The sequence below is a fragment of the Laetiporus sulphureus genome (assembly GCF_001632365.1).
Source record: "Laetiporus sulphureus 93-53 unplaced genomic scaffold LAESUscaffold_101, whole genome shotgun sequence".
Classification (NCBI taxonomy): Eukaryota; Fungi; Basidiomycota; class Agaricomycetes; order Polyporales; family Laetiporaceae; genus Laetiporus; species Laetiporus sulphureus.
In genome coordinates, this window is record NW_024468610.1 from 1 (window position 1) to 25297 (window position 25297).

Here is a 25297-nt window from a genome sequence, read left to right on the forward strand (position 1 = left end):
CCCATGCCCATGCCCATGCCGATGCCGTCCATGACCCTGTCGAGCCGCGGGGGGTCGCCCACGAACGGGTTCATCCCGTAAAAGTTCGGGCGGGGGACGAATCCTCCCTGTTGTTGTTGGGTCAGTTGGAAGGGGGGCTGCGTCTGCAGTGGCTGTGTGGCTGCGGTTGGGAACGCTCCAGGATGAATATTAGACAGCCGCGCAGAATTTGCAGCAAACTGCTGCAGCTGATTCTGTACTGCTTGCTGTTGCTGTGCCTGTTGCTGCTGTGCATGTTGCTGCTGTTGTTGTTGCTGTTGTTGCTGTTGCTGATGCGCCGCCTGCGCCTGCAACTTGATCTGCTGCGCCATAAACGCCTGTATCTGCTGCACCCGCTTCTCCTGCGGAAGCTCCATCAACATCGCCTGGCGCGCCTGCGGCAACTTATACAACAACAGCGCAAACTGAGGCGGAATCTTCGATAACGGCATCCCGCACACCTCGTGTGGGAGCTCCGGCATGCCTTCCTTGCCTAGGAAGACGACGCTGACGAATTGACCGGGTTTGCCGGGGAATAAAAGGATGCGGTCGCGGTTCTCGCCGTTGGGCCCGCTGAACGCTGCCACCGCGTACTACAAAACGAAATGGAACAGTGCTCAGTCACGTCTGCATAAAAATAATGAAATGCGGGCATACCCTGCTTTGATCAGATAGCAGCCGCGCGAGAGCAGCAAAGCTCTCCTCATTAGTCTTCGCGTCCGCAAGCCGAGGCTGCGGTATAACATGCACGATAGCACACTGCCCCGCATTCCTTTTGATCCAATCCTGCAAAATCTGCTGAGGAAGCGCGGGGTGCTGCGAACGCTTCAGCATAAACACGCTCGGCCACTGCATAGCCCGCCTAAACACAAAAAGTCAGCGACCCCTTCTCTCTCTCGCGCGCGCGCAAACGTGAGACACTCACAGCTGATCGACGCAATTCCCCGCGAGCAGCGAGACCTGCGCGCTACCCGTCCGATTACCCGTGCCCGTCCACGCTAACAAGCCCTCCCACACGACCTGCCCAATAACGTCATGTCTTCCCTGCGCTGAGTTGCTCGGACCGGCGACAGCAAGCGGTTGAGCGGCCGAGCGCACCTGGGGCGGCGCGGGGGGATACGTCGGTACGGTCCTCGGATCTGGCGCTGGTGGTAGGAAGGTCGGACGAGGAACTTGGGAAGGCACGGCGTTCGTCGGCTGTGGTAAAGAGGCGGGCGGAGGGAGTGGAGATGAGTTGGGTGCAGGCATCTCTTGGAACTTGGGAGGGTGGTGGCCTGAGATTTGCTGCGGCGCCGACGTCGACGTCGATGGCTGTGCCTCCACGCTCTGCACCTGGCCAGTAGAAACAGCCCCCTCCGCACCTGCACCTGCGCTCGTTCCTGCACCCTGTACCTGTCCCTGACCTTGTCCTTGCACCAGCGCCTGCACCTGCGCCGCCCCCATCTTGCTCTCCTTCAACCGCGACACAATCATATGCAACTGCTTCAACATCTCCGAATGCTTCTGCACATCCCTCGACACCACCGCCGCCTCCGCATGCCGCCCCGCCGCCATCAGCGCCGCATACTCCTTCTGCTTCTGCTGGAGGCCCTGCTGCAGCTGGCGGAAGCGTTCGGCCGCCTGCGCCGCGGTGACTTGCGGGGGCGGGTGCGGCTTTGCGGTGGGCGCGGTGGCAGTGGGAGGATTGGGATTTGTGTGCGATGGGGGGTTCGTGGATGATGTGGGGACGGAGATGGATGGTGTGCGAGGGGTGGTGTTGGTGATGGTGGGGGATGGTTGGATGGGGTGGGTGTGCACGCGTGCTCGTTTCGAGTTGGGACTGCCCTCGACGGCGCTATCATGAGGACGCTTCATTCCTACTCCACTCGGCAACATTAGTGGATGTGAGTAACACAGGATTAGAAAAACACGGCACCTCTCTGCTGCAAAGTTGGGAAACCGCTCAGATGGAGCACATGTTGCGGAAGGACTTGGAACCACGGTTTCTGAGTCGACCCTGCGGCAGCCTGCGGTACGATTTGTTTGTGGGCAGATGATCACCTGGAGCAACGGGCAAATTCACGCACAGCAGCGTGCAGCTCTGGGAAGCGCGGAAGTTGTTGCTTCAGGAGGATGTTGCTGTAGCTGATATCTCGCTGCGTGGTGCCAATGAATGAGTTGGTGAGCAATCTGCCCGAAGTCGTTTGCCGTACCTTTTGTAGCTCGGAAGGGAGTGTGTCCCATGAGACGTCGTCTAGGATTGGAGACATGTTCCATACGGGCCGCTCAGAGTTGTCGGGAGGCATCGCTGCAATGTGGATTATATACGAGGCGGCCAAGGGGACCTGTCAACATGACGCATTCAGCGACTGCTCCACGCCAAGGTACCTTGCAAAGTGAGACTTACGTCTAGTGACTCCCGAAATTGATCAAATAGCTATACACGTCTGAATGACATGTCTTTGATAGGAATACTGAAACGCGTACCTCCATCACAGCGACCAGCCCCTCGAGCGCTGCCATGCCCTTGCCTCCTCCAGAGCCTGTCATGCCGATTCCCAGCTTGCTGGGGTCAACTGATAGGTCATTGATGACAGCTGCGGGCGGAGCGAAGAAGAGTTTGCCCAGAACGGGCGTCGGTTCTGTCTCTGCGTGGCCGTAGCTCACGACACCTAAGCGGAACTGCTAGCAACGATTGTTTCAGTATGCGGGTACATAATATTTCGGTGCCAGACAGGCGATGGAGTGGCGGAGAAGGGAATGATGACATACTGCGCGACCGAGGGGGCTGTGTAGCTCTCCGAGGCGTTGGAGGAGGGGAATGAGATAGCCGTGGAGAATAGGACCCCATTCGTATGCGAGCGCGAGGGAGGAGTCGAGCACGTAGGCGACGGCGACGACCTCGGACGCGGCCGCCCGTTGTTCCGACATTGGTTGGTGTTGAGAAGTCGTTCAAGGTGTACAGCAGAGCGAGAGATGTTCTTTTGTACAGTGTTCCCGCTTGTAAAATAGACTCGCGTGAGGTCCGGATATCCAGAACGAGTGCCACAGAAAGTATCCACGGGACAAGTGCGACGTTTGGAGACAAGCAGCACCAGCGACGGCGCTGGTCCAAGGTGATCGCGAATGCCACCCTTCGGTGATCGCCGATGTATTTCCAAAGCCGCCGTATCTACGCCACAGCAGCTGTCTTTATGAGCGAGGCAAGCAAACGGCCGTTCGTAAACATTGACGGATCTTGCAGTTATATTCCATGCTCGTTCCAAAAACAGATTGCATGCTCACCGACGTGGAAGAATCTATATCAACGTAACGCGCTTCGGAGCGGTGGTGCAACGGGTGACCGGAAAGGTCAGCGCGGCTGGTGGCACGCCTGCGGCTACTCGACTCGGAGCGACCGGAGAGTGATACAGTGACGCATATCTTCACGTCAGCGGATGCACCAGGAGAACCTCTTGTATTCATACCTACATGTACAGTGATGTGTATCTTCACGTCACTGAGTAATCTGTAAGTACAACTTGTGTGAACAGATCTAAAGTAAAGCACATACGTGGATGCACCAGGAGAACTCTGGGGCATCCGGCATACTCGATGCAGGCTAAATATATACTATGCTGCCAAGTCCCGAGTATGAGGGGCGCCAGCGGACAAAATTATGTGAGCTTAAGATTTGGACTATTTTGATTAGAATCGGCTCGTTTGTGCTTTCGCGTTGTGGCGTACGCTTTGGCACCTGATGTAAGCGGCTTGCGCTTACAGTTAAGACTTGTGTTTATGACGCGCGCTTGTGCTCAGGCTGCGCCACCAAATATATTCCTTCATTTCCTCTCACCTCCGTGCCTACAAGTGCCCAGGTGTTCACTGCGCAGAGCCCACCTCCTCGATTCCTCTCTCAGTACTTCCCCTCTACCAGCCCAAAATGACTTGATAGACCAGGCAGCAGAATGACAGTGGCGGTGGAACATGCACATCAAGGACACTGTGCGTGGTTGAGATCTGGATGTTCTGTAAAATAGAATGGTCTGATGGGATTCTGCTGGCCGCTAGTGTAGTTACACATCCTCCTGAACAATACAGGCATGTTCGCAGTGTCTGCCTCTCCTGCAGCATCCGTGAATGGCCCGGATCCAATGTCGGTCTCTCTCATAGTGCTGGGTGGTGATGCCTCAAAGATGCAGCATCGAGAAACCCCAGGTCATGCACTGTACATGGCTCAGAAACATGAGACAGGGCCGCTTTTGCTCTGCCAGTTGAGCGGCATCACCCGTTTGCGTGTGAAGGGTGCTCTAGCAGGATACATGGCCGACGGAATGGCTCGGAATGGAGATAGTGGTGCAAGCGCGCCTGTGTGACTCATGTGACTGATCGGAACATGCCGAAATGCGTCGTGTCAATCAAAGCATAAGCATAATCAACGACCATAGGCGAATAATCCTTTTTGAGGTGCATATATACACAGAAACGTGCCGAAATCAATGCACTATCCGATTTTAACACCTAACTAGGTGAGCATAAACCGTCATTCTCGTTATCTCGAGCACAATATACTTTTGTCCGCTCGGGCGCGCCAAACCCGAGCATTGGGGTGCTCGGCAATGGGTTGGGGAAAAGATCTGCTACAATAGGAAACATTGATACCATATAAGGATAAAGTGAGACGTCGACACCGATGGCGGCCGTCCAACCACGGATTGCAACACAACATTGTACAAAGTCCTGACTTTATATCTTGTCCACATCCTGGCATCTAGACTTGGCCTTTTCTCCGGAGATCATCGAGTCACGACGCGATTCAAGCAGATCGGACGACGACCTGGATATGTATATGAACGATCGGAATAGCGGTTTGCTCCAGAGTCCGCGATGGCCTGATTGTGAACTGTCTCAGCGACTACGTGGTCCCGCTATATACGCCCACTTTTAAACGCTTCTGGCTCCGCTGCCGACTCCGTGACCGACCCGTTCACGTTTTTCATCCAGCTTTCCACGAAGGCCAAAATGCGGTGCACGCTGCAGTCTACCGAGAAGGAGCTCAAGAGGACTCGACAGCACACCGATGAAGATCCATTCAAACCATGTGACATGTCTGGGAGACTCCCGCTCGTCGACGACATGGTTGCTGATTTGTCTCGAGGATTGTCATGAGGTGCAGCGGTCGGAACATCCGCTGCAGAGTGTGCAGCTCCTTGACGACCAGTCGGCTTATGTAGTCTGATAAATGCCATGCGTAGCTCGTCTTCCCCCAGTGACTTCCAAAATAGCCGTAGGCGACAAGTCGCTCTCGGACGAGTTAATCCACTTGGCTGCAAGCCTGCTTTTTTTAGAATTTGGTGGCGCAATTGCCGCCGGTATGATCTGACAATTGGTTTTGAATGAGGATGACCATTACGATCTTACAATTGGTTTGTGAACTTGTTTTGGTCCGACTTTGACAAAGGGCGTACATTACAACTAGGTGGATGATTACGCCTAGGGAAGGATCACGCTACTGATACATAAATGCAACAGACCGCACGAGATGGCAACAGTCGAAGCTCGAGTAATACTTGAGCGATACAGCACTGTTCGATGTGGAAAACACTACTTGGGCTACTTGGGACCTTCGGCCTGATCCGGTGCGACGAAGTGGCCGTCAATGCCTTGGATCTTCTGTGGATGGTCGACTAGCCGTGCCCGCGCCTCGTAAACCGCAATGACCGGCTCATTCTTGCGCTGTGGAAATAGTCAAGGACAGACACGCAGAAGGACAAGCGAAAGCATATTACCTCACTCCATTGGCCGATGAATCCGAGGTAGTATATGCGCATGGTGTGAGCACCCTGCGACGAAGGGAAGAAGAGCGTTAAAGATGTGACGTTTGGGAACTTTGCTGGCCTGTAGGGCGGTGTGAGCGCACGTTCAAGCGCGCCCGAAGGAAGAAGGATGAGATGCGCACATGACATGGTATTCTCCGATTTCCCTGCCCTGGGCAATGCCAAACTCTTGTACAGGTTTCGCATCTGCAATGTTCGAGAAATCTCCATTGTCGAGATTGCTGTACTGTGGTCGGGAGGGCGTTTATGAGCGCGTCTAGGGATGCAGACGAGCTGGTGTGGGACGTACCACTTTGACCTTTGCAGGTGTGTGTTCGCCTGGTCCGGCTTTGAGAAGGACGGCACGAAGCTTGACTGATCCAGTGAATGGTACGCGTATAATCCTGTCCGACGTCTGTAGCTGCATCGAACCTTGGTGTATAGCACGACTTACATCTGATCGTCCGCATCCGACTCGAGGAACTAGTCACAAACATGTCAGCTTCAGAACACTCACCCCGACGCTAGCGAAACAGCCGCAATTATGCGCACCGTCTCCTCGTCAAGCCGTTGATCCCAAGGCTTGATGACCTCCGGACCCTTGCCCGGATCTGCGTTCAGAGCGACCACGTTCGGGCGGTCAATGTGCGCATAGAGATTGTCTCGGACGCCCTGAGCCTCCGGAATGTCATGGTGGTGGTCGTGACTGTGCGATTCGTCGCCGCAACTGCCGTGTGTACGCCTATGAGTGATTGTGTGGAATGGAAGAAAGTGATCGGAGATTCCAAATGACAGATGGTTTTATTTAGCATGACGGGACATTACTGTAAGCTGGCAAAATCCATTGTTTCGGTTCCTGCTGCGCGCTTACAAGGTGAGCATTGAATATTGAATATCGGATACTTATCCACCATGAGGGAGCTCTATAGTCTCCGTATACAGATATCGATCGATATCTAGGAGGGTGCGCCGAATGTGGCCGCCGTGACGAGCCCTCCGCCTACGCAACAAGGGGCGGTGCAGCGCATGGAGACACAGCCATCAACGTCGTCGTCGGCGCCGCAGCAAATCTCAGGCCACCACCCTCCCACTGAGTTCCGAGAGATGCCTGCATCCAACTCATCTCCACTTCCGCCACCCGCCCCTTTGCCACAGCCGACGAACGCCGTGCTTCCCCAGGTTCCTCGTTCGACGTTCCTACCACCAACGGCGCAGCTGGGAGAGCCAAGAACCGTACCGACGTATCCCCCCTGCCGCCCCAGGTGCACCCGGTCGCCCAACCGCCTTCTGTCGCCGGTCCGAGCAACCCAGCGCAGGGAAGACATGACGTTGTTGGGCAGGTCGTGTGGGAGGGCTCGTTGGCGTGGACGATCACGGGTAAAGGGACGGGTAGCGCGCAGGTCTCGCTGCTTGCACGGAATTGCGTCGACCAGCTGTGAGTGTCTCTCCTTTGCGTTATATATAGAGAGAGCGTCGCTGACTGTGTGTGCCAGGCGGGCCATGCAGTGGCCAAGCATATTTATCCTGAAGCCTTCGCAGCATTCCGTGCTTCCTCCGCAGATCCTGCAGGATTGGATCGAGCGGAATGCGGGCCAGTGTGCCATCGTGCATGTTATATCGCAGCCTCGGCTCGCGGACACGAAGACTAACGAGAAGAGCTTCGTCGCTCTCGCGCGTCTGCTAGCTGATCACAGCAGGGTGCGTGTGCCCACAATTAATCATTTCTGCGCAGACGTGACTGAGCATCATATCATTCTATTCTATAGTACGCGGTGGCAGCGTTCAGCGGCCCCAACGGCGAGAACCGCGACCGCATGCTACTATTCCCCGGCAAGCCCTATCAATTCGTCAGTGTCGTCTTTCTCGGGAAAGAAGGCATGCCCGAGCTCCCGCACGAAGTGTGCGGGATGTCGTTGTCGAAGATCCCGCCTCAGTTTGCGCTGTTGCTGTATAAGTTGCCGCAGGCGCAGCAGGCGCTGCTGATGGAGCTCCCGCAGGAGAAGCGGATACAGCAGATTCAGGCGTTTATGGCGCAGCAGATGAAGTTGCAGGCGCAGGCGGTGCAGCAGCAGCAGCAACAACAGGCACAGCAGCAACAAGCAGCACAAGACCAGAGTAATGACGAGTTTAGTATTATCGATGGGATTCATGCCTTAAAACTCGATAGTGGGATGAGCGATTGATAGTGGGATGGGGCCGACGATAGTGGGATTCGCGCGACTCGATAGTAGTGGTGTTGGCTCGCCACAGTGTGCTCCGCCCGGCGGGCAGGAGGAGTCTTCCGAGAGGTGTTGATGTTGTGAAATAATTCCGTACTCATCTTTGAGACTCATAATCTGCAATAATTGTATTATTGTAGTACCGTTATGATCTTACAATTGGTTTGTGAACAAAGATGCGATGTGGATGTATTGGGTCCGACTTTGACAAAGGGCGTACATTACAACTAGGTGGATGATTACGCCTAGGGAAGGATCACGCTACTGATACATAAATGCAACAGACCGCACGAGATGGCAACAGTTGAGGCTCGAGTAATACTTGAGCGATACAGCACTGTTCGATGTGGAAAACACTACTTGGGCTACTTGGGACCTTCGGCCTGATCCGGTGCGACGAAGTGGCCGTCAATGCCTTGGATCTTCTGTGGATGGTCGACTAGCCGTGCCCGCGCCTCGTAAACGGCAATGACTGGCTCATTCTTGCGCTGTGGAAGTAGTCAAGGACAGACACGCAGAAGGACAATCGAAAGCATGTTACCTCACTCCATTGGCCGATGAATCCGAGGTAGTATATGCGCATGGTGTGAGCACCCTGCGACGAAGGGAAGAAGAGCGTTAAAGATGTGACGTTCGGGAACTTTGCTGGCCTGTAGGGCGGTGTGAGCGCACGTTCAAGCGCGGCCGAGGGAAGAAGGATGAGATGCGCACATGACATGGTATTCTCCGATTTCCCTGCCCTGGGCAATGTCAAATTCTTGTACAGGTTTCGCGTCTGCAATGTTCGAGAAATCTCCATTGTCGAGATTGCTGTACTGTGGTCGGGAGGGCGTTTATGAGCGCGTCTAGGGATGCAGACGAGCTGGTGTGGGACGTACCACTTTGACCTTTGCAGGTGTGTGTTCGCCTGGTCCGGCTTTGAGAAGGACGGCACGAAGCTTGACTGATCCCGTGAATGGTACGCGTATAATCCTGTCCGACGTCTGTAGCTGCATCGAACCTTGGTGTATAGCACGACTTACATCTGATCGTCCGCATCCGACTCGAGGAACTAGTCACAAACATGTCAGCTTCAGAACGCTCACCCCGACGCTAGCGAAACAGCCGCAATTATACGCACCGTCTCCTCGTCAAGCCGTTGATCCCAAGGCTTGATGACCTCCGGACCCTTGCCCGGATCTGCGTTCAGAGCGACCACGTTCGGGCGGTCAATATACGAATAGAGATTGTCCCGGACGCCCTGAGCCTCCGGAATGCCATGATGGTGGTCGTGGTCGTGCGCTTCGTCGCCGCAACTACCGTGTGAGTGATTGTGTGACATGAATGCGAAGAAGAAAGTGAGAGATGCCAACCAGACGGGCCATCCTCGTGTGGTGGCCCAGCCAGGTGATCGAGGACTCGAGCCACAGCCCAAACATGTGCACACAAAATTCTCTCGTCATCATAAATTTCATTCCTCGAAATTCGCCTCGATATCTCGTCTCGCCGCCGTCGTTCTCCGCTCGCTCAAGTTGGTGAGTTGCTGTCTCTTTCGTTCTTTGTATGATGCATACTTTTGTAATTTGCGTTCGATTGCTCGCGGCCTCACACCAAAGGGGTCACTCGCCGGTGCGCCCTGGGGCCGCGTGTATGAGACAACTATACAAACTCTGATTTCTCCTCGGATGATTCATGACCATCGCTGACGCGTCCCCATGCAGACTGCCTTTGTTCACTCCAAACGGTGCCGTTGGATGGAAGCTAACGTTTTGTAACTTGCACTTTGTATGTACGATTACTGGTAATTTCGAGATCATTCTCGTCGAATCCTTAGCTAAGCCACTCGGTGGACAGCGTCTCTGAGCTCGGAGTGTCAGCCTACGACCATTTTGAGCATATCAACCCACGAGACGACATCCACCATGTCCGATCTTATTGAGGAAGCCGTTCAGACGGAGGAGGGAGCAAGTGGTGCGCCGAACGTGGCCGCTCCATTTGTCGAGCCTACGCAACCCACCGTGCAGAATGCTGCATCACCATCAGAACCGCCAGCGTTCAGATACTACAGGACACCACAATCCGGCATAGAACGCAGTACGTTCGTCTTCAGCTGGTAGAGTCCTCGATCTCTCACCCGTTCCGACCGCTCAGAGGAGCTCCCGGATTCGTATTTCCAACCAAGCACAGCAGATCTCAAAGCCGCACAAGCATCGCTTTCAGCACGAACACAGGCTTTCGTCAATGCTCCATTACGAACACAGGCTATGCGAGAGGCGGACGAAAAGGCGAAACGGGCACGCTGGCCAACTGTATGCCTCACCATTCACCTTCTACCACCCAACCGCACCACTGACCATCCGTACCACCAGACGACCATACGAGTGAAGTTCAGCGACCGCAGCCAACTCGAGAAGACATTCCTCTCGACGGACAAGATCCGCTCCGTATACGCGTTCGTGCGTGGCTCCCTCCGTGAGGACGTCAAGCCGATCAAGTTCGTACTCTGTATGTACCCTCCGTTCCTCCTCTTTCTGCGTGAGGCTCGCGGCTGATGCGCCACGGGCGCGCGCGAGGAGACCAGACGCCGCCAAAGCGCGAGTTCAAGGTGTCCGACCCTCAGGTGCGCGACGTGTCCCTCGCCGACTTGCAGCTCGCGCCGTCTTCCGTGCTCCTCTTGCGATTCGAAGACGACTCGCTCAATTGTGCGTGCCTTTGTTTTCGTTCACCTGTGTCGGAAGCTTATTATCTGGATTACCGCAGACACCGATGTTCCCGCACCGCTGGCAGAATCGGTGCTCGCGGCCGCCGAAGACCTTCCCGCACCGCCCAACTTTGATGCGACGCCCGAGGAGTCGTCGGCATCTTCGCGCGCCTCCTCCATCTCTGGAGGTTCCAAGTCGGGAAAGAAACCTGCACCACCAAAGGAACCGAAGGCAGAGTCGAAGGTCCCAAAGTGGATGAAGCGAGGTCCGAGTATGTATACCTTTGCTTTGGTCATGGGATCCTTCTGCTAATCGTTTGACGCAGAGAAGTGAAAATACTCCTCGCGGTGAAGTCCCTTGTTGTAGTTGTTGTGCATCATGTAGGATAACGCGAACGCAATCACATATATGCAATCTTGGATGGACACTACTTACAGCCTCGAGTGCAGTGGTCTTCGCATTCTCAGAGTAGCCGGGGCCCGGAAAGCCTCAAACACAGATGATTAACCTGTTTCCATCTATTGAATGTTCGTCATGATGACCGTCGACTACCGCTGTGCGTTCTGCAAGCGCCGACGACGACGACTCTATATACCCATATTACAAACGGCATTCGAAAAGCACGCATTACAGCCGACAACCGCATGTAAATTCTATCTCCCCTGTTGGGTAGAGCGTTCAGGAGCAGGAGGCGTCCGACCCGGGGTAACATAAGGAAAGAGAAGAAAAATTTCACCACCGATCGTTCTTGCCACCGTAGCCATTGTCATGGCCACCCCATGATCTAGCTCCACCACCTCCACCACCTCCTCCGCCGCGTCCACGTCCGCCACCGCCGTAACGGCCTATGGGAGTTCGGTGAGTGATCATTCATATAGACATTATAGAGGTTAATACGTACTGCGACCACCGCCGCCGCCGCCACCGAACATCGACATTTCCTCCAGCTGAGGAGGGACATGGGCCTTGGCCTCGCGCAAGATGCCGATGAGCTCACGGGCAGACTTGGCGTTGTCCGTGGTGAAGTAGGTATACGAAGTACCCGTCATACCGGCACGCTAATGAATGAAAGTCAGAACACGTTATGACATACTCACGATAGTGTGAAACTTACTCCTGTACGACCGATACGATGGATGTAGTCTTCGCAATTGTTGGGGAAGTCATAGTTCTAGGAGGAATATGATCAGCATAATGTGGACGAAAGATGGAAGACCGAATGACTCACGATGACATAGCCGACGTCCTTCACGTCTGTTTGTGGAACAGACCAGCAGACCCAGATGAGACACGTGAACCGCAAGAGAGCACGCACAGTCAACCAGGTCCAGCAAGTAGGGAGATTACATGAAACAAATAGAGGAGCATGGTCAGAACTCGACACATCTAACACAAAACACAAGCGCTCGATAGCAATGACCACAATCACGTCCAAGGGCCACCTCAACCAGGAAAGAGACAGGTTGAGGCATGACACGTCCGAGCAGCTAGCGACAGGCAAGTCTTGTACGCGCGGAACCCATTGTCGACTGGAGACGAACTCTTGCATCCCTAGAATGTGTTGCCAGAGTCCATAACCATACCATACCAACACCAAGAACGGTACTGTTCGTGTAAGGTCAACCCGAGCATGCCGCGCATCTGTGAAGAAGCGAACGCAGCCGGGTCTATGGTGCTAGGTCAGAGGGAGGCTACAGCACAGCATCAGGGAGTCCGCCAGGTTCTCGGTGCGCGTGTTGAGCCTTGGCCTGCCTTGCTCCGGAAACGACCCACTAGACCTGTGAAACGTAGAGACTGCCACTGCAGTCCGCCGTTGTTCATCAACGGCTTTCGCCGCCAAGTTGTGGTGCTGTAACGCAACCGTAGCGCTTGTCAACAAGTGAGAACATACCAAGACCACGGGAGGCTACATCGGTAGCAATCAGAATAGGCGATCTTCCAGCCTTGAACTCGCCCAGAACCCAGTCACGTTCGCGCCTAAACATTAGTCAGCACACAACCGGAAAGAGCGTGGAATACGACTACGCACTGTTCCTTGTCACCGTGGATGGCCAGTGCTGGCCATCCGTCTTGACGGAGATACTTGGTGATATCGTCGGCGACTCGCTTCGTGCCCACGAATATCAGCACCTTCGCATTTTCTTGACTGATCTGGTCAAGGTGTTTGATAAGCTTCGACCGCTTCTCAAATTCGCTGCAAACTTCGACGATTTGCTGGATGCTATGGTTTGCAGTGAGCTCCATAGAGCCAATGTTGACCTGAATGAAGTCCTTCAGGAAGTCCTGTGATGAACAATTAGACTGACGTCCGTGAGTAGCTACGATGAGATAACTTACGTTAGCGAGCTTCTGCACGTCCTTAGGCCAGGTCGCGCTGAACATCAGCGTCTGTCTGTCAGGTCGGATCTGGCTGACGATCTTGCGGATCTGAGGCTCAAAACCCATGTCCAGCATACGATCAGCCTCGTCCATGACCAAGTAAGTCACGCGGCGCAAGTTAGTCTTGCTGGACTCGAGCATATCGATGAGACGGCCAGGTGTGGCGATGACAATCTCGACACCACGTTGCAGGTCACGGATTTGGGGACCCTTTGGTGCACCACCGTAGACGGCAGTGTTGCGAATTTTCGAGTTGGCACTAATGACAACGGCGTCAACGTTTGCACCACGCGTAAGCTAAGGAAGATTACTAACCCAAACTTTGTGCACTCTTGCTGGATCTGTACAGCGAGCTCACGGGTGGGAGCAAGAATAAGCGCAATGGGACCATCGCCAGGCGCCAAAAGAGGTTGCCTACACAAATAAAAAGTCAGACGATGCACTAGAGGTATGAGCGGACAGCACTTACGCATTGATGTGCAACATCGCCGGGAGGGCAAACGAGATCGTTTTACCGCTACCAGTTTGCGCGATAGCGACAACATCTCGGCCAGTCAGCGCCATAGGCCACGCCTGGCACTGAATCGGTGTCGGCCCAGCAAAGCCCTGCGCACGGACTGTGGACATGATGTACTCAGGGAAGCCGATTTCGTCAAAGGAAGTGACAGGACGCGGGACATTGCGGCCCTGCACCTTCATCTCTTTGACGCGGCGGAGCTCTTCGACTTCACGGTCGCTACGAGCAGAAACACGCTTGTCCTCGACGTAGAAGTTTTTCTCAAAGTGCTCGAGCTTTGTCGAGTTCCAGTCAATGTTGCGCAGGCCACCGCCTAAGTGGCCCATGCGGTCGTCGTGACCCCAGCCGCCGCCGCCGCCGCCGCCGTAACCACCGCCGTAGCCTCCGCTGTAGCCGCCGTAGCTCTGCGTGGGAGGAAGAGTGAGCGACCATGGACCTTTGACAGATGCTGCAGAACGTACCATGATGGATCTATGTATGAAAGGTGTGGAAAGAGGACGAAGAAAATCGATACGGATTGAAGGCACGAAAGCGAGATGGAGGGAGAAAGGAAAAAAAGGCGAGGCCAGCAACGCGCCGGTGCCTCTATAATCAGTGAGGACCCCGGCCATCTTTTCTTCATCGAGACCCCGGGCACAGCATATGTCACATCTGTCACTCATATCACGGTGGTCACATCGAGGACGTCGCTCGCCATCTCAGTCACCCTTGCATCGGGCTATACGTTCATGCAGTCAGGACGTTCCACAAACGAGTCATTAGGATGGAGATAGCGGCGTAATACGAGCAAGGACAGCATGAACAACATAGACGTACTGCATGTGGAAGGTTGGCAAAGCATGGTAGTTGTGCACGAAACAGCTGCGAAGATAGCGTAGTGGTATGGTACTAGAGAGCAAGCTACGATACGGACGCAAATAAATAGCACGGACCGCACAGACAATGGAAGGAAAGGTATCGAGGGGCCTGGTGTGCGCGAGACGGCAAAGCACGGCACGACACGAGAGCGTAGCTGGAAACGAGAGACAATGGGTACAGAAGAGAGAGAGCATCACATCACGCAGCAGGTATCTTTCTTCTTTCTTCGGCTGCGAGGCGCATCCGGGTATCGATTGCGCAGCTGCCGCACCAGATCCTCGAAGACGTCGGTGACATGCCAGTCCTTCTTCGCGGATGTTTCGTAAAACGGCAGGTTCCACTGGACGGCGAGGTCTTTAATGGTGTCCCGCGAGACGGCTCGCTCGTTACTCTGGTGATCCGACGGTTTCAGCCTCGCGCAAAACACCGAAGAAGGTCCGAAGACACCCACCAGATCCAGCTTGGTGCCAACGACGACAATGGGTATGTCCTGTTCAGCAATATCAGATTCGTCGTGTTCGTGCCCCAGTTGAGACGGGAATGCAATTAATCTCACCTTGTCGGTGCCTTTGAGTTGATAAATCTGCTGTCGGATGTTATCGACGTCTTTGAGACTGGACTCTTCAATCAAACTGTGGTTGACGGCAATCAATCAGTCTGGCCTGAATGAGTGTGGGACTTTGACGCTGACCTGAATACAAGTATGAATGCTTGTGCACCCTGAAGCGTGGCGCTAAAGTCAGGCTGTGGTATCCAGGACAACGTCGAGACGTACTCTCAGGTACCGTTCATTGAGTGCTGTGAATTGCTCGGTGCCCGGCGTGTCGAGAATCTCGAGCTGTGAGCGCGACGTGAGATTGATTGTGGGGTACAAACATAAGTCACACGCACGATACATCGCTCGCCATCAACCGTGACCTCGCAGCGATACTCCTCTGCTAACAGTCGTGAGAGGGCGACGGCAGGCCGAGAGCAGCACACGACGAACCTTCGATGGTGGGGTTGTACTGCTCGACGAAGACCTTGCGGTGGAAACGCGTTGCAAGCGCCGACTTGCCCACTCCTCCAGCTGCGCTTGGCAGGTGAGCACGAGGCTGTGCGCGCGGAGCATAGCGGCTTACCTCCGAGGACCACCGCGTTGTACTTTCGCGGGTTCGGCATGAGACGCAGTCCGCGGTGACTCTGGAGGCTGGGGAGGGTGAAGCGAGTCGCAAAGCGAGGCGAGGAGAACACGCGGGAGATTACACGAGGCACATGGGCAGCGGAAGGAAGGGGAAGGGGAGGCAGGAGAAGGAGGGGCGACCGCTGGCGTGCGCGCAGAGAATGCGGCCGTAGACGCGCGCACAAGGATCACTCTCCCCGCGATCCGTCTCCCGGCCGGCTGTTGCACCGCAGCGCAATATTCGTAAAAGGCGTCGCAGGTGCCCGACGTCGTCTGTGATTGCCGGGCTCCGACACAAGCAACGGTGGACGCATAAACCTGAACGTTGGCGGGTGGCACCACGTGAGGCGCTCTCGGCCTGCTACGCGCTTGCTCGGAGCTTCACTCGAACATCTCACCATGGTCCGCCCTCGCGTTTTCTTTGATATCTCAATCGACAACCAGCCCGTTGGAAGGTCAGAAATTGTGCCATTAATTTACCGGATTTTAACGTGTTTCTGCAGGATCATCCTCGAGCTGTTCAGTGATACCGCACCCAAGACATGCGAAAAGTGGGTATGCATCCGTTCTGTCCGAGAGTGCAGGAATTGCGCAACTGAGTGACAACCGGCTTGCAGCTTTCGCGCACTGTGCACTGGCGAGAAAGGATTGTCTCCGCTCTCGCAGAGACCGCTGTACTACAAGAACAGCATCATTCACCGGTCCATCAAAGACTTCATGATTCAGGGCGGTGGTGAGTGTGCGGCGATCGATGTCGTTATCGAATAAAATGGCATGATATCATCTCGGTCGCAGACTTCACGAAACGGAACGGCACTGGAGGAGAATCTATCTACGGCGGGACGTTTAACGACGAAGACCTTACGCGTCCGATCGATTCGGAAGGGTACGTGGCTCGTCGTGCAACGGCAGCCGTCAAACTGACGTTCTCAGACTGCTATGCATGGCCAACAAAGGTCCCAATACCAACGGCTCCCAGTTCTTCATCACCCTCCGTGACTGCCCGCACTTGAACGGTGCGCATATTGTCCAGATGCTTAGCTACGATGCCTGACATGGCAGATCCAGGAAAACACGTCGTGTTCGGGCGTGTCATTCGCGGGTACAAAGAAGTCATCGAGAAGATCGCCGAGGTCCCCGTCGATGAAAAAGATCGCCCGAAGGTCTCCGTCACGATTGACAACTGCGGTGAGCTCGTGCTCCGCTCCAAAGTGAAATCACAGGAGCCAGAAGGTACGCGGATATCATTCTTTCAGCGAATTCACATAACAAGCGTATCATAGTGAAAAGACCGGCGCGCTCTGCCTCGGAGAGCGAGAGCGAGCCACCGAGCGATGAGAAGCAGCGCGACCTCAAGAAGCGTCGGCACCGGCACCGTCACGCCGATTCTGCGGCTGAATCTGAGTCAGAGCGTGAGCGTCGCCACCGGCACAAGAAGAGCAAAAGCGAGCGCAAGAAAGATCTTTCGCCCTTGCCGACATCCCCAGTCGCGCCGGGGGAGGAGACGGAGGAACAGTACGACGCAAGGCTGGAGAGGGAGGAGAAGGAGCGCCTGGCGGAGGCAAAGAGACGCGAGCTGGAGAGGCTGAAGCGGCAGGTGGAGAGGGAGCAGGCAGAGAATACGGGTGGAGTGCGGTTCAAGGGTGCGTCCGTGCGTTCCTTGGGAGGTATTCTCGTGCTGATGGGTTGCAGGTCGTGGGAGGATGAAGTATCTCGATCCGGAAATACGTGCTCGGAGAGGCGAGTGACGGTTGCGCGTTCATCGGATTTGTCTTTGCTGTACTTGACACGCCTTGGTGATGTTGAAGTATACTCGATACCACTTCGTCTGTACCATACTGAAGCACTGATATTACATCTGCCGTCTCCGCAGATGCATGTTCGATTGGGCGGATGTCTTGCATTGCGAACTTCACTCTATATAGTCTCTTTTCTGATCTGCTTATCATGATGCAGCATCACCTTCTTGAGTGACCTCGCCAGAAACAAGGCAAGATGCTGACAAGGGCGAGATGACCGAGAAGATCCCCGACAGGCCGAACTACAACTCAAAGGTGATGGTTGTGCATTGTTTACGCGCAGAAATTTCGCAAAAGACCGTCTCGCGATGACTGTATGAGTTACGACGGCCTCACGGCGAAGCGATGGTCATCGCTGCGGGAAAGCTCAGGTAGCAAGACGTGTGAGTGTCTTGCCATTTAAACTTCATCATCGAGTACGTGACTGCTAACCCCTGCACTTTCTCCGTGAAACGCATCGTCTTTACAACAGGATATCGTACAATTGAAGGCTGGGATGTATCCCAAGCAGATCAATACCATGCTAACATGCCATAGATGCACTTTGAGCGTTAGCTGTCTAGATCTGACTCCTTCACAGTCAATACGAGTTCATCGGCGTGCAGCTTTCCACGAGGCAGACATGTTCCGCAGACAATGGAAGGAGAGCATCCCAACGCATTGTACTCGGTGCGTCTCGACTCGAGCTATTTTTACCGGTATTATCTGGAGCGCTCGGATCACTTTTGACACTATGAGAATATCAAGGTGAGCGGCATCTTCCTCATCTCTTGCTTGTGCCACTAAAGGCAGCTCATTTAGGTTCCCATGAGCGACGTGGTACCAACAATGCTATGCCAACTCTGATGACCCTGTGGACACACAATCTTTGCGAGGCTATTGGGCGCATCAGAGCCTCAAGACAGTGCTGTATTTGATCGGCCTTACGGTTGCAGGGATCATTGCACCGCAATCAAGCGCGATTGGGGGAACTCGGGGCCGGATAACAGGAATCGCTGAGAAACGGAAGCTCAGGAGCCAGGCTGAGCGGCATGGCCACTGTACATGTGTGCTGCAAGCTCCATGTTCACGGCAGGTGATGCAATGCGCAGTGCCCGCCACAGCGACCGTCCATTTAACACGACATCCTCCGTTCACTAGGCTATGGGTTGTGCGGGCGCGTGACTTGTACCCACATCTTGCGGATGCTGTCCATGGCACGCTCCAAGACGTAGCTGAGAAAGCGAATGGCAGTAACTCTGAAGAAGGTGAGCCACATATGATTGCGATGAGCCAAACGTTCAAAAGCAGCACAACAGATTCGTCACGATTAGCGCATGCGCAGAGCAACATCGACGTCCGGCGTTCGATAAGAGAATGAATGCAGTTAAATCGCTGTGCTGTCATGTGTACGTCCAAAGATTATTTTCGGGTGACGGACAGAGGACAGAGGAACTCAAACTATCCAATGCTACAGTGCCACGTAGTAGCCTCTATCCTTGCCGATGGAGGTATCCGATGATCAAGTGCCACTAATAGAGGCTGTATGAGTGTTAGCGGACCGTATCGGACTCGTGAACGTTCGAACGCTTGTGGTTCTGTGGTATCGAAGCGTTCGTCACGTATATAAGAGGTTGCACATCTTTAAGTCGCCGCAGGCCGTCCAACCTACTTGGAAACGCTCGTGAGCAGCTACAAGCATGTTCTCGGACACTTGCTCATATAACGACAGCTGTCATGGCCGCTCCAGTAGACGTCTATGTCGCCCCGCCTATCAATGACCGTCAGCCTCGCCTTCCGCCCGAGATCTGCGAGCGCATCATCGACCATCTCTTTCCGGAGCCTTGGCAGAATTCCAGAGCGACTCTGTTGACCTGCGCCCTCGTTTGCCGAGGGTGGTATGCCGCGAGCCGCGCGGTCTATTTCGAGGAGCCCGAGATCGACACTCCGAAACAGGCGATCGCCTGTGTGAGCTCACTGGCGCAACTCCTCGGTACCCGCGTGCGAAGCTTAAAGATCGAGCACTCGAAGACAGGTCGGGAGTTGGCATCGATTCTCGTAACGCTGGCAGGGAAACTTCCCAACGTGGCCTCGCTCAGCCTCTTCGACGTCAGCTTCGAGCACTGCTTTACGCGCCACTTAGCATTTTGGACCTTGCAAGAATTCAGTCATATCACATCACTCCGTCTAATGGATGTGACGTTGCCATCGTCGAGCCCCTTCTTTCAGGTCATCTATTCATTTCCTCGTCTGCAGCACCTTCATTGCCAGAAACTGTGCCGGAGCAAACCGAGGTCCATGGATCCACTGCCTGAACGCCACCGCATGCCTTTGACGACAGTGACTTCCTTTCATTATGACCTGTCGTGCTTCGAAGACATTGGACGTATTCTTCTTGGTCTGCTGGATCAAGCTGTTCTCAAAACACTCAACCTACATTCAGGAGTTTCTGCGGCAGCTGTTGCTTATACTCAAGGTATGCTGAACATGGCCAGCAAGAGAGTCGAGAAGGCAGTAATCACTTTCTGGGAACGAAACAAATTTGATTATGACAACCCCCCAGCCCTTGCTCTGTGAGTATATGCAATGAAATAATGTTGCGTGCACAGCGTGGCTCATATACTTTTTGAGTGCACCCTATCAGCTTTGAAACAAATGTAAATATGCAGGAGCTGGAACTGCGCATCAACACTTCAGGAACGCATGTTGTTGCGCTGTTTGTCCGAAGCGTGCTGCTGCCTCTGTTCAACACAATATCATCAAAAGATCTCAAAACGATCTCCGTTGTTACGCAATGCGAATACGCGCTGGATACAGATGCCCTGCTTAATGCATTCGATCAAGATGCCTGTCTTCAGATCGATGAGCGTTTAGCGCAGGACAATTTTGCCAAGCTGCGAGACATATCCATAGCGTTCTACGAAGACGTATCCACAGCATTCTACGAAGACATAAGTGGGATGCCCGACTTACAGAATGTCAAGTTTCTCTCAGAGATCGGTGCGCGTTTTCCTAGACTGATTGACAAGAACATGTTGACGTGCGTCATCTTCGCTTCTTGAATACCTGACTGAACTCACATAGGACCAGTATCCATTATCTGAGAGACCAATTTCCAAGTGATGCTGAGAGGGCATTGAAGGCCGAACAATTGGCCAATAAGCAGCCTGGTCCACCCGAGCAAGCCGCCGCATAGGCAAATCCTGCTTTTTCGCTCATACCATCTCGCCTTCACTTTCCTCTCCAAATCATCCTGGACATGCCGCTCCTACGGCGGCGCCCATCCCTCTTTTCCGGCCAAATCCCATTCCGTCTACAGATCATGCAGATTTCAGCCCGAGCATCGCACCCTCATTCAACCTCCTCGTCCGCTTTCATCATGCCGTCGCCGTGATCCTGGATATGGCATGTCGTCGCCTTGGTCATCACTATGGTCTATTGCATATCCGGCATTCCATTCGTCGACAATCACAGTAACCCTCGTCCACGGTCATCATAATCTTCCCCCTTCCCCGTAATCACCGTCCTAGCAGAAAATCCTCTTGACGCTTACCTCGCATCACTGATATATTCTCGAACGTCCAGCAGCTTCTATCTCAGTTTCATTTTATGTACTCAGTGTCGGATGCAATCACTGTACAAAAGTTGTGATTACGCGTGTCTTTCCCTTGCGTCGCTTGACCTGTATATATGTCTTTACTATGCGGTTTCGTTTTCATAGAATCATAAATGCAGAACAAAGTTTCAGCGACCTCATGCCGGGCGATCAGTCTCAAGCTGTAAGATATCAATGAACATGTATTTAAAAACAATAGAAGGATCTCACCACGGTGCACTCGATGCAAAATATCAACGATGCCAGAGTGGCAGAAGTCACTGGCGCACTTGTGAGAAAGGTAGAATGTGACATTCGCGCAGAAACCACGTAAAAGCAAGACGTAATGGCGACGAAGACCGAGCAAGGACTCCTTTGGAGGCAGTCTCGTGCAGTCTCGTGCTGATCGGTTGCAGGCCGCGGAAGGATAAATTATGTCAATCCGCATTCGCACACGAGATGACCAACTCGGAGAAGGCCTTTGGCAGACCGAAATACAACTCAGAGATGATAGTCACGAATCGTTCGCATGTCGTGACCTCACAGAGTCCATCTTGCGATGAGTCTATGGCAGCGTTCAGACGAAGTGATCATCATCGCTGCGGAATGCTCAAGAAACAGCGTGGGTGAGTGTCGTTAGATTCCCCTCAGGACCGTGCGCATCCCGTAGAGGACACAGACATCGTACCTGCATCTCGTCATCGCTGTAGTCTACACTGCTCGGGACTGTCCTTTGTTTGCTATTCCTAATAAACCGGAAATGTCTCGTCCACCTCCATCGCCCATGCTCGCAATCCGCCCACCAAGTCCTTCACCATCCCAGTGGCGCCTGCGCTCCGCAGAGCATCGACAGCGATCCTCGAGTCGTTCCCAAGGCGACAGATTACATATGTCTCCATTGGCGTCGTCTCCGATGATAGGTCCTCAGACGGTTCGTCAGACAAGCCATCTCCGTTCAATGTTGTTCTAGAGTCGGGTTGTCCGATATGTAGGGACGGGTTGGCTACGAGTTCTTTGATAGGTATGTCTGAACAGGTGAACGTGAGGTATGCTCAGTGGTTGGAGAGGCGACACGTACTGGTCGACCCCGGGAGGTGGCAGATCCCAAACTCAGTCGGCTGCCTGACATCCACAATTCGCACCTTCTTGCCGGAGTCAAGTATATTTTTCAGTTCCTGTGTGTGTACATCAGAAGGGATTCTATGCGCCACCGACGAGTCTCCGTACCTTGGCACGTATTCGACTACCCGACCTGTCTTGTATTAAGCCTCTGCTGACCCAATCTGGGCGTTCCCCGCCGCAGAACATCGCGTAGTCCATTTCTTCGATCGTGCCCACCTTCTCGCGCTCGTTTCCGCACGCAGGACAGGTCGGCCGTCGAGAGCGCAGCCTGATGGTGCGAAATGGCGGCGTGCTGAGCGCCGAGTATATCAGCATGGTCGACTTTCTATCTGCAATGTTCATCTTTCGAATTAACACCATAACTCTGAGCGGCATTCATAGGTTGCACACACACCATGCAGGCCCGTGATGATCTTGATCGCCTCCAGCGCCTGCAAATTCCCAATCACACCCGTCACCGCACCGAGCACGCCTAGTTCCTCGCACGAGCCCGCCAGCTCGGGAGCCGGCGGCTTCGGGAACAGGCAGCGGAAGCACGGGCCCTCGCCAGGGCCACGGTTGTACGTGCACAGTTGGCCGTCGAATTGCTGGGCGGCGCCGCTGATGAGCGGGCGGCCGAGGCGCACGGCGGTGTCGGAGAGGAGATAGCGCGTGGGGAGGTTGTCGGTGCAGTCGAGGATGAGATCGTAGTCGGAGAGGAGGGAGAGCGCGTTGGAAGCGGTGAGGGCGGCGGTGATGGCGGTGACTTGGACGCGGGAGTTGATGCTATATAGAAATAATTTATCTTGATAGCGCATGAATCGATCGTACAGGTGCGACTTACTGTTTGATGGCTTCTGCAGCGGAGAGGGCTTTATGCATTCCAACGCGAGCCTCGGTATGTAGTATCTGCCGTTGTAGATTGGACAGCTCCACGACATCATGGTCAATGATTCCCAGCCTGCCTGATCAAAGGACTTCTCAATACGCGCAAAGTTGAGCGGCTCAAGAGGACTCACCGACGCCTGCTGCTGCGAGATACTGCAGAGCAGGACATCCCAGGCCTCCCGCGCCAACCACAACTACGGACGCATTCTGAAGCTTTAGTTGTCCTGAGCAGACTTCAATTCAGCTGCATCCCATAGTCCATAGAGAAATACTGGCCTACCTGGAAGGCCTATCCCGTTGAGGATCATCTGTCTGCCATAGCGCTTGTAATCGTCGAGACGCAGAGATGCAGTTTCTGAGCGCATGATGACTGTTCTGACTCTTCGACGCTCTTGATAGGACCTGCTGGAGACTTTCGTGGTGAAGTAGTGAACGCGTCCATCTGAGCAGAGGCGAAACTGACCTTCACCGGGTGGCCCGAATTTGCCACCAGCGCTGATCCGAGATCATCGGGATCAACATTGTGTGTCCCAATTAATCGTTAGCCACTGGCCACAACTGCGAATTAACAAACAAGCTTGCCCTATCTCTTCTCGACAGCGTTCCCAGCATATTTGGCTCTGGCATCCGTGTCCTACTCTCCGTACTGGCATCGCTACCATTTTGACCAGGTTCAACGCGTTCCATCATCTCAATCAAGTGGCGACGGCTCGCATCTCACTGGTCGCGTGGTGTTTCGTGGCGAGAAACTCTTCAACGTAACAGCCATCCTCAAATAAATACCCTCAATGACCAGCGTGAGCGCGGTAGGCCCCATTGGTATCAACCATGTCGCCCAGCTCCCTACGGATGGCACACCCATCATGCATGCTGGTACGCCATACCCTCCACTTCCTCTTCCAACGCGGGAACTCAATCTCTCCTGGTAGGAAGAAAGCCCCCATCTCTGCCATGGCCTGACATCGGACACTTAGCAAAGTGGTCCGTGTCCTCGTACAAATTTGGTTTCGGCCCTGAATGTCTGCGCGATGACGACCCAGACACGTTCTGGCAGTAAGCATCAGCATTTCCAATTCTCTGCCTAGCTCTCGAACGATACCAATGGCGGTACTGCAGCTCAGATGGACCCCAACCGCATTTCATCACGGTCGAATTTCCTCGCAAAGTAGCGATTCAAGTGCGCACTCTCCAGATCCGCTAGCAATCGTGACACACAATCGCTCACTCATTTTCCCCAGAAACTCAGTTTATACCTCAGTTTCCCCGCGGACGACTCATACACCCCAGCGACCATCGCCGTGCGTGCCGGAACGGGGCTCCATGATCTACAAGACGTGCGAGCCATCCACTTGGACAAGCCTGACGGTTGGATCACGTTCGACGTGTCTGCCGAGCCGAGTCCTGACGGTGACGGTTTGTGCGTCCGACTCGCGATATGCGGATCAGACACTTGCATGCTCATCTGTGGGTCGGTACACCAGTAAACCGATTCACGCATACGTTATCCAAGTGATCATCCTCACGAACCACATGAACGGCAAGGATACCCACGTCCGCGGGCTGCGCGTCCTCGGACCATTCGAGTGCGTGACGATCCACGATCAGACCCTTCCGCACCTTCTTGCAGCACTCATCCCCATTCACAGAGAGACCTCCTCAGACAATGAAGATCCGTTCCCCTTCGTCGCACCATGCTTCAAGATGTACGAACGTATCCGATAGAACCGAGCTAGGCGAATGTAATAACAATTTGAACAATTTATATATCCAATTGCGAACGTCCAAAAGAAATCGAAAACACTTCCAAGCGAGGTCTACGACTATAACTAAATCGTATCCGCATTACCACGTATTAATAGACAACACAAAACGCTCGTAATTACAGGATGGGCCGCAGTAAGCAATAAATACTACTGGTACCACCGCTTCAAAGTCACGGCATGTAGGTACAATTCTCCTTTTCACTATCCAGAAAAATCTACAACCGCGCATCCGCTACAACATCTCGGAGTTTATGATGGATAAGGGTATTGAGGCGTGCCGTTCATCGGCGACTGACCCGCATGCGGCGTGGAGGAATATCCGCGATCGACATACACGCCCCCGTTACTCTGCGGAAGCGGGTGTGGAGAAGTGACCGCTGGGCGCTGCCAACTGTTAGACTGACCCGCTGTCGCTCCCTGCAGATACGCTAGGGATTCGGCAGCCGAGCGCGTAGCACTATCACTGGAAGACGGATAGCCGTTCATTCCCCTTCCCCACTGCGCATTCCCGGGCAATGGTTCTTGGACAGTGCCATATGGCTGATGCTGAGGCATCGGTGACCC

The 25297-nt window shown here is 54.1% G+C and overlaps 12 protein-coding genes across 12 annotated transcripts; 5 read left to right on the forward strand and 7 right to left on the reverse strand.

Moving 5' to 3' along the window:
• Positions 1–35: 35 nt before the first annotated feature.
• On the reverse strand, positions 36–3145 carry LAESUDRAFT_816790 (uncharacterized protein; the record flags this gene model as incomplete). The annotated part of the gene is made up of 9 exons (XM_040914813.1): positions 2770–3145; positions 2485–2682; positions 2405–2434; positions 2211–2342; positions 2085–2153; positions 1934–2024; positions 944–1874; positions 676–880; positions 36–611 (listed from the first exon to the last, which is right to left on the reverse strand). Coding segments are annotated over exons 1-9 (2391 nt in total), but the record flags the coding sequence as incomplete, so codon positions are not given.
• A 2200-nt stretch (positions 3146–5345) lies between these two features.
• LAESUDRAFT_732755 (DUF1000-domain-containing protein) lies at positions 5346–6706 on the reverse strand (the record flags this gene model as incomplete). The annotated part of the gene is given in 8 exon segments (XM_040910296.1): positions 5346–5392; positions 5407–5712; positions 5766–5874; positions 5936–6039; positions 6103–6196; positions 6247–6275; positions 6345–6534; positions 6696–6706. The coding sequence occupies 7 exon segments, from the start codon at positions 6704–6706 to the stop codon at positions 5590–5592; spliced, it is 660 nt and encodes a 219-aa protein (XP_040757660.1). The 3' UTR covers positions 5346–5392; positions 5407–5589.
• A 75-nt stretch (positions 6707–6781) lies between these two features.
• On the forward strand, positions 6782–8077 carry LAESUDRAFT_816792 (uncharacterized protein). The gene is made up of 4 exons (XM_040914814.1): positions 6782–7025; positions 7055–7227; positions 7286–7490; positions 7559–8077. Exons 1-4 carry the CDS (start codon positions 6819–6821, stop codon positions 7973–7975), a joined length of 1002 nt encoding a protein of 333 aa, XP_040757661.1. The 5' UTR covers positions 6782–6818; the 3' UTR covers positions 7976–8077.
• A 50-nt stretch (positions 8078–8127) lies between these two features.
• On the reverse strand, positions 8128–9364 carry LAESUDRAFT_732757 (DUF1000-domain-containing protein). Its single transcript, XM_040910297.1, has 6 exons — positions 9132–9364; positions 9034–9062; positions 8890–8983; positions 8723–8826; positions 8553–8661; positions 8128–8499 (listed from the first exon to the last, which is right to left on the reverse strand). Exons 1-6 carry the CDS (start codon positions 9330–9332, stop codon positions 8377–8379), a joined length of 660 nt encoding a protein of 219 aa, XP_040757662.1. The 5' UTR covers positions 9333–9364; the 3' UTR covers positions 8128–8376.
• A 93-nt stretch (positions 9365–9457) lies between these two features.
• On the forward strand, positions 9458–11239 carry LAESUDRAFT_732758 (uncharacterized protein). The gene is made up of 8 exons (XM_040910298.1): positions 9458–9525; positions 9712–9775; positions 9845–10084; positions 10142–10299; positions 10360–10495; positions 10567–10692; positions 10751–10963; positions 11018–11239. The coding sequence occupies exons 3-8, from the start codon at positions 9913–9915 to the stop codon at positions 11023–11025; spliced, it is 813 nt and encodes a 270-aa protein (XP_040757663.1). The 5' UTR covers positions 9458–9525; positions 9712–9775; positions 9845–9912; the 3' UTR covers positions 11026–11239.
• On the reverse strand, positions 11015–13914 carry LAESUDRAFT_769225 (DEAD-domain-containing protein; the record flags this gene model as incomplete). The annotated part of the gene is made up of 9 exons (XM_040913776.1): positions 11015–11537; positions 11594–11750; positions 11807–11863; positions 11921–11946; positions 12584–12669; positions 12722–12975; positions 13030–13330; positions 13387–13485; positions 13541–13914. 9 exons carry the CDS (start codon positions 13912–13914, stop codon positions 11425–11427), a joined length of 1467 nt encoding a protein of 488 aa, XP_040757664.1. The 3' UTR covers positions 11015–11424.
• Positions 13915–14504: 590 nt separating this feature from the next.
• On the reverse strand, positions 14505–15701 carry LAESUDRAFT_58316 (uncharacterized protein). The gene is made up of 7 exons (XM_040903039.1): positions 15568–15701; positions 15435–15515; positions 15338–15381; positions 15222–15284; positions 15138–15166; positions 14898–15078; positions 14505–14837 (listed from the first exon to the last, which is right to left on the reverse strand). Exons 1-7 carry the CDS (start codon positions 15605–15607, stop codon positions 14640–14642), a joined length of 636 nt encoding a protein of 211 aa, XP_040757665.1. The 5' UTR covers positions 15608–15701; the 3' UTR covers positions 14505–14639.
• A 306-nt stretch (positions 15702–16007) lies between these two features.
• On the forward strand, positions 16008–16891 carry LAESUDRAFT_667335 (uncharacterized protein; the record flags this gene model as incomplete). Its single annotated transcript, XM_040905293.1, has 6 exons — positions 16008–16063; positions 16112–16159; positions 16226–16347; positions 16404–16494; positions 16542–16624; positions 16677–16891. 6 exons carry the CDS (start codon positions 16008–16010, stop codon positions 16889–16891), a joined length of 615 nt encoding a protein of 204 aa, XP_040757666.1.
• A 2989-nt stretch (positions 16892–19880) lies between these two features.
• LAESUDRAFT_58384 (uncharacterized protein) lies at positions 19881–20718 on the forward strand. Its single transcript, XM_040903040.1, has 2 exons — positions 19881–19959; positions 20018–20718. Exons 1-2 carry the CDS (start codon positions 19935–19937, stop codon positions 20446–20448), a joined length of 456 nt encoding a protein of 151 aa, XP_040757667.1. The 5' UTR covers positions 19881–19934; the 3' UTR covers positions 20449–20718.
• An 884-nt stretch (positions 20719–21602) lies between these two features.
• LAESUDRAFT_732764 (uncharacterized protein) lies at positions 21603–23406 on the reverse strand. The gene is made up of 7 exons (XM_040910299.1): positions 23251–23406; positions 23102–23194; positions 22927–23047; positions 22498–22868; positions 22209–22432; positions 22060–22156; positions 21603–22008 (listed from the first exon to the last, which is right to left on the reverse strand). The coding sequence occupies exons 3-7, from the start codon at positions 22962–22964 to the stop codon at positions 21728–21730; spliced, it is 1011 nt and encodes a 336-aa protein (XP_040757668.1). The 5' UTR covers positions 22965–23047; positions 23102–23194; positions 23251–23406; the 3' UTR covers positions 21603–21727.
• Positions 23407–23517: 111 nt separating this feature from the next.
• Positions 23518–24761, forward strand: LAESUDRAFT_58424 (APC10-domain-containing protein). Its single transcript, XM_040903041.1, has 5 exons — positions 23518–23843; positions 23900–24023; positions 24087–24147; positions 24209–24387; positions 24452–24761. The coding sequence occupies exons 1-5, from the start codon at positions 23759–23761 to the stop codon at positions 24690–24692; spliced, it is 690 nt and encodes a 229-aa protein (XP_040757669.1). The 5' UTR covers positions 23518–23758; the 3' UTR covers positions 24693–24761.
• A 221-nt stretch (positions 24762–24982) lies between these two features.
• On the reverse strand, positions 24983–25288 carry LAESUDRAFT_765078 (uncharacterized protein; the record flags this gene model as incomplete). The annotated part of the gene is made up of 1 exon (XM_040913563.1): positions 24983–25288. The coding sequence occupies one exon, from the start codon at positions 25286–25288 to the stop codon at positions 24983–24985; it is 306 nt and encodes a 101-aa protein (XP_040757670.1).
• Positions 25289–25297: the final 9 nt, after the last annotated feature.

Coding starts and splice junctions, on each gene's coding strand:
- LAESUDRAFT_58384 (XM_040903040.1), top strand. CDS start 19,935: ATGACAACCCCCCAGCCCTTGCTCT. Junction 19,960..20,017: donor AACCCCCCAGCCCTTGCTCT/GTGAGTATATGC, acceptor ATACTTTTTGAG/TGCACCCTATCAGCTTTGAA.
- LAESUDRAFT_732757 (XM_040910297.1), bottom strand. CDS start 9,332: ATGTCACACAATCACTCACACGGTAGTTGCGGCGACGAAGCGCACGAC. Junction 9,063..9,131: donor AACGGCTTGACGAGGAGACG/GTGCGTATAATT, acceptor GTTTGTGACTAG/TTCCTCGAGTCGGATGCGGA. Junction 8,984..9,033: donor TCGGATGCGGACGATCAGAT/GTAAGTCGTGCT, acceptor GACGTCGGACAG/GATTATACGCGTACCATTCA.
- LAESUDRAFT_58424 (XM_040903041.1), top strand. CDS start 23,759: ATGACCAGCGTGAGCGCGGTAGGCCCCATTGGTATCAACCATGTCGCC. Junction 23,844..23,899: donor CACACCCATCATGCATGCTG/GTACGCCATACC, acceptor CTCTCCTGGTAG/GAAGAAAGCCCCCATCTCTG. Junction 24,148..24,208: donor CTCGCAAAGTAGCGATTCAA/GTGCGCACTCTC, acceptor CATTTTCCCCAG/AAACTCAGTTTATACCTCAG.
- LAESUDRAFT_58316 (XM_040903039.1), bottom strand. CDS start 15,607: ATGCCGAACCCGCGAAAGTACAACGCGGTGGTCCTCGGAG. Junction 15,382..15,434: donor GTACAACCCCACCATCGAAG/GTTCGTCGTGTG, acceptor GACTGTTAGCAG/AGGAGTATCGCTGCGAGGTC. Junction 15,285..15,337: donor TTGATGGCGAGCGATGTATC/GTGCGTGTGACT, acceptor TCGCGCTCACAG/CTCGAGATTCTCGACACGCC.
- LAESUDRAFT_732764 (XM_040910299.1), bottom strand. CDS start 22,964: ATGCATAAAGCCCTCTCCGCTGCAGAAGCCATCAAACA. Junction 22,157..22,208: donor GTAGTCGAATACGTGCCAAG/GTACGGAGACTC, acceptor GTACACACACAG/GAACTGAAAAATATACTTGA. Junction 22,009..22,059: donor CCACCTCCCGGGGTCGACCA/GTACGTGTCGCC, acceptor TCACCTGTTCAG/ACATACCTATCAAAGAACTC.
- LAESUDRAFT_816792 (XM_040914814.1), top strand. CDS start 6,819: ATGGAGACACAGCCATCAACGTCGTCGTCGGCGCCGCAGCAAATCTCA. Junction 7,026..7,054: donor AGCTGGGAGAGCCAAGAACC/GTACCGACGTAT, acceptor CTGCCGCCCCAG/GTGCACCCGGTCGCCCAACC. Junction 7,491..7,558: donor TGCTAGCTGATCACAGCAGG/GTGCGTGTGCCC, acceptor TCTATTCTATAG/TACGCGGTGGCAGCGTTCAG.
- LAESUDRAFT_732758 (XM_040910298.1), top strand. CDS start 9,913: ATGTCCGATCTTATTGAGGAAGCCGTTCAGACGGAGGAGGGAGCAAGT. Junction 10,300..10,359: donor AACGGGCACGCTGGCCAACT/GTATGCCTCACC, acceptor CCGTACCACCAG/ACGACCATACGAGTGAAGTT. Junction 10,496..10,566: donor GCCGATCAAGTTCGTACTCT/GTATGTACCCTC, acceptor GCGCGCGAGGAG/ACCAGACGCCGCCAAAGCGC.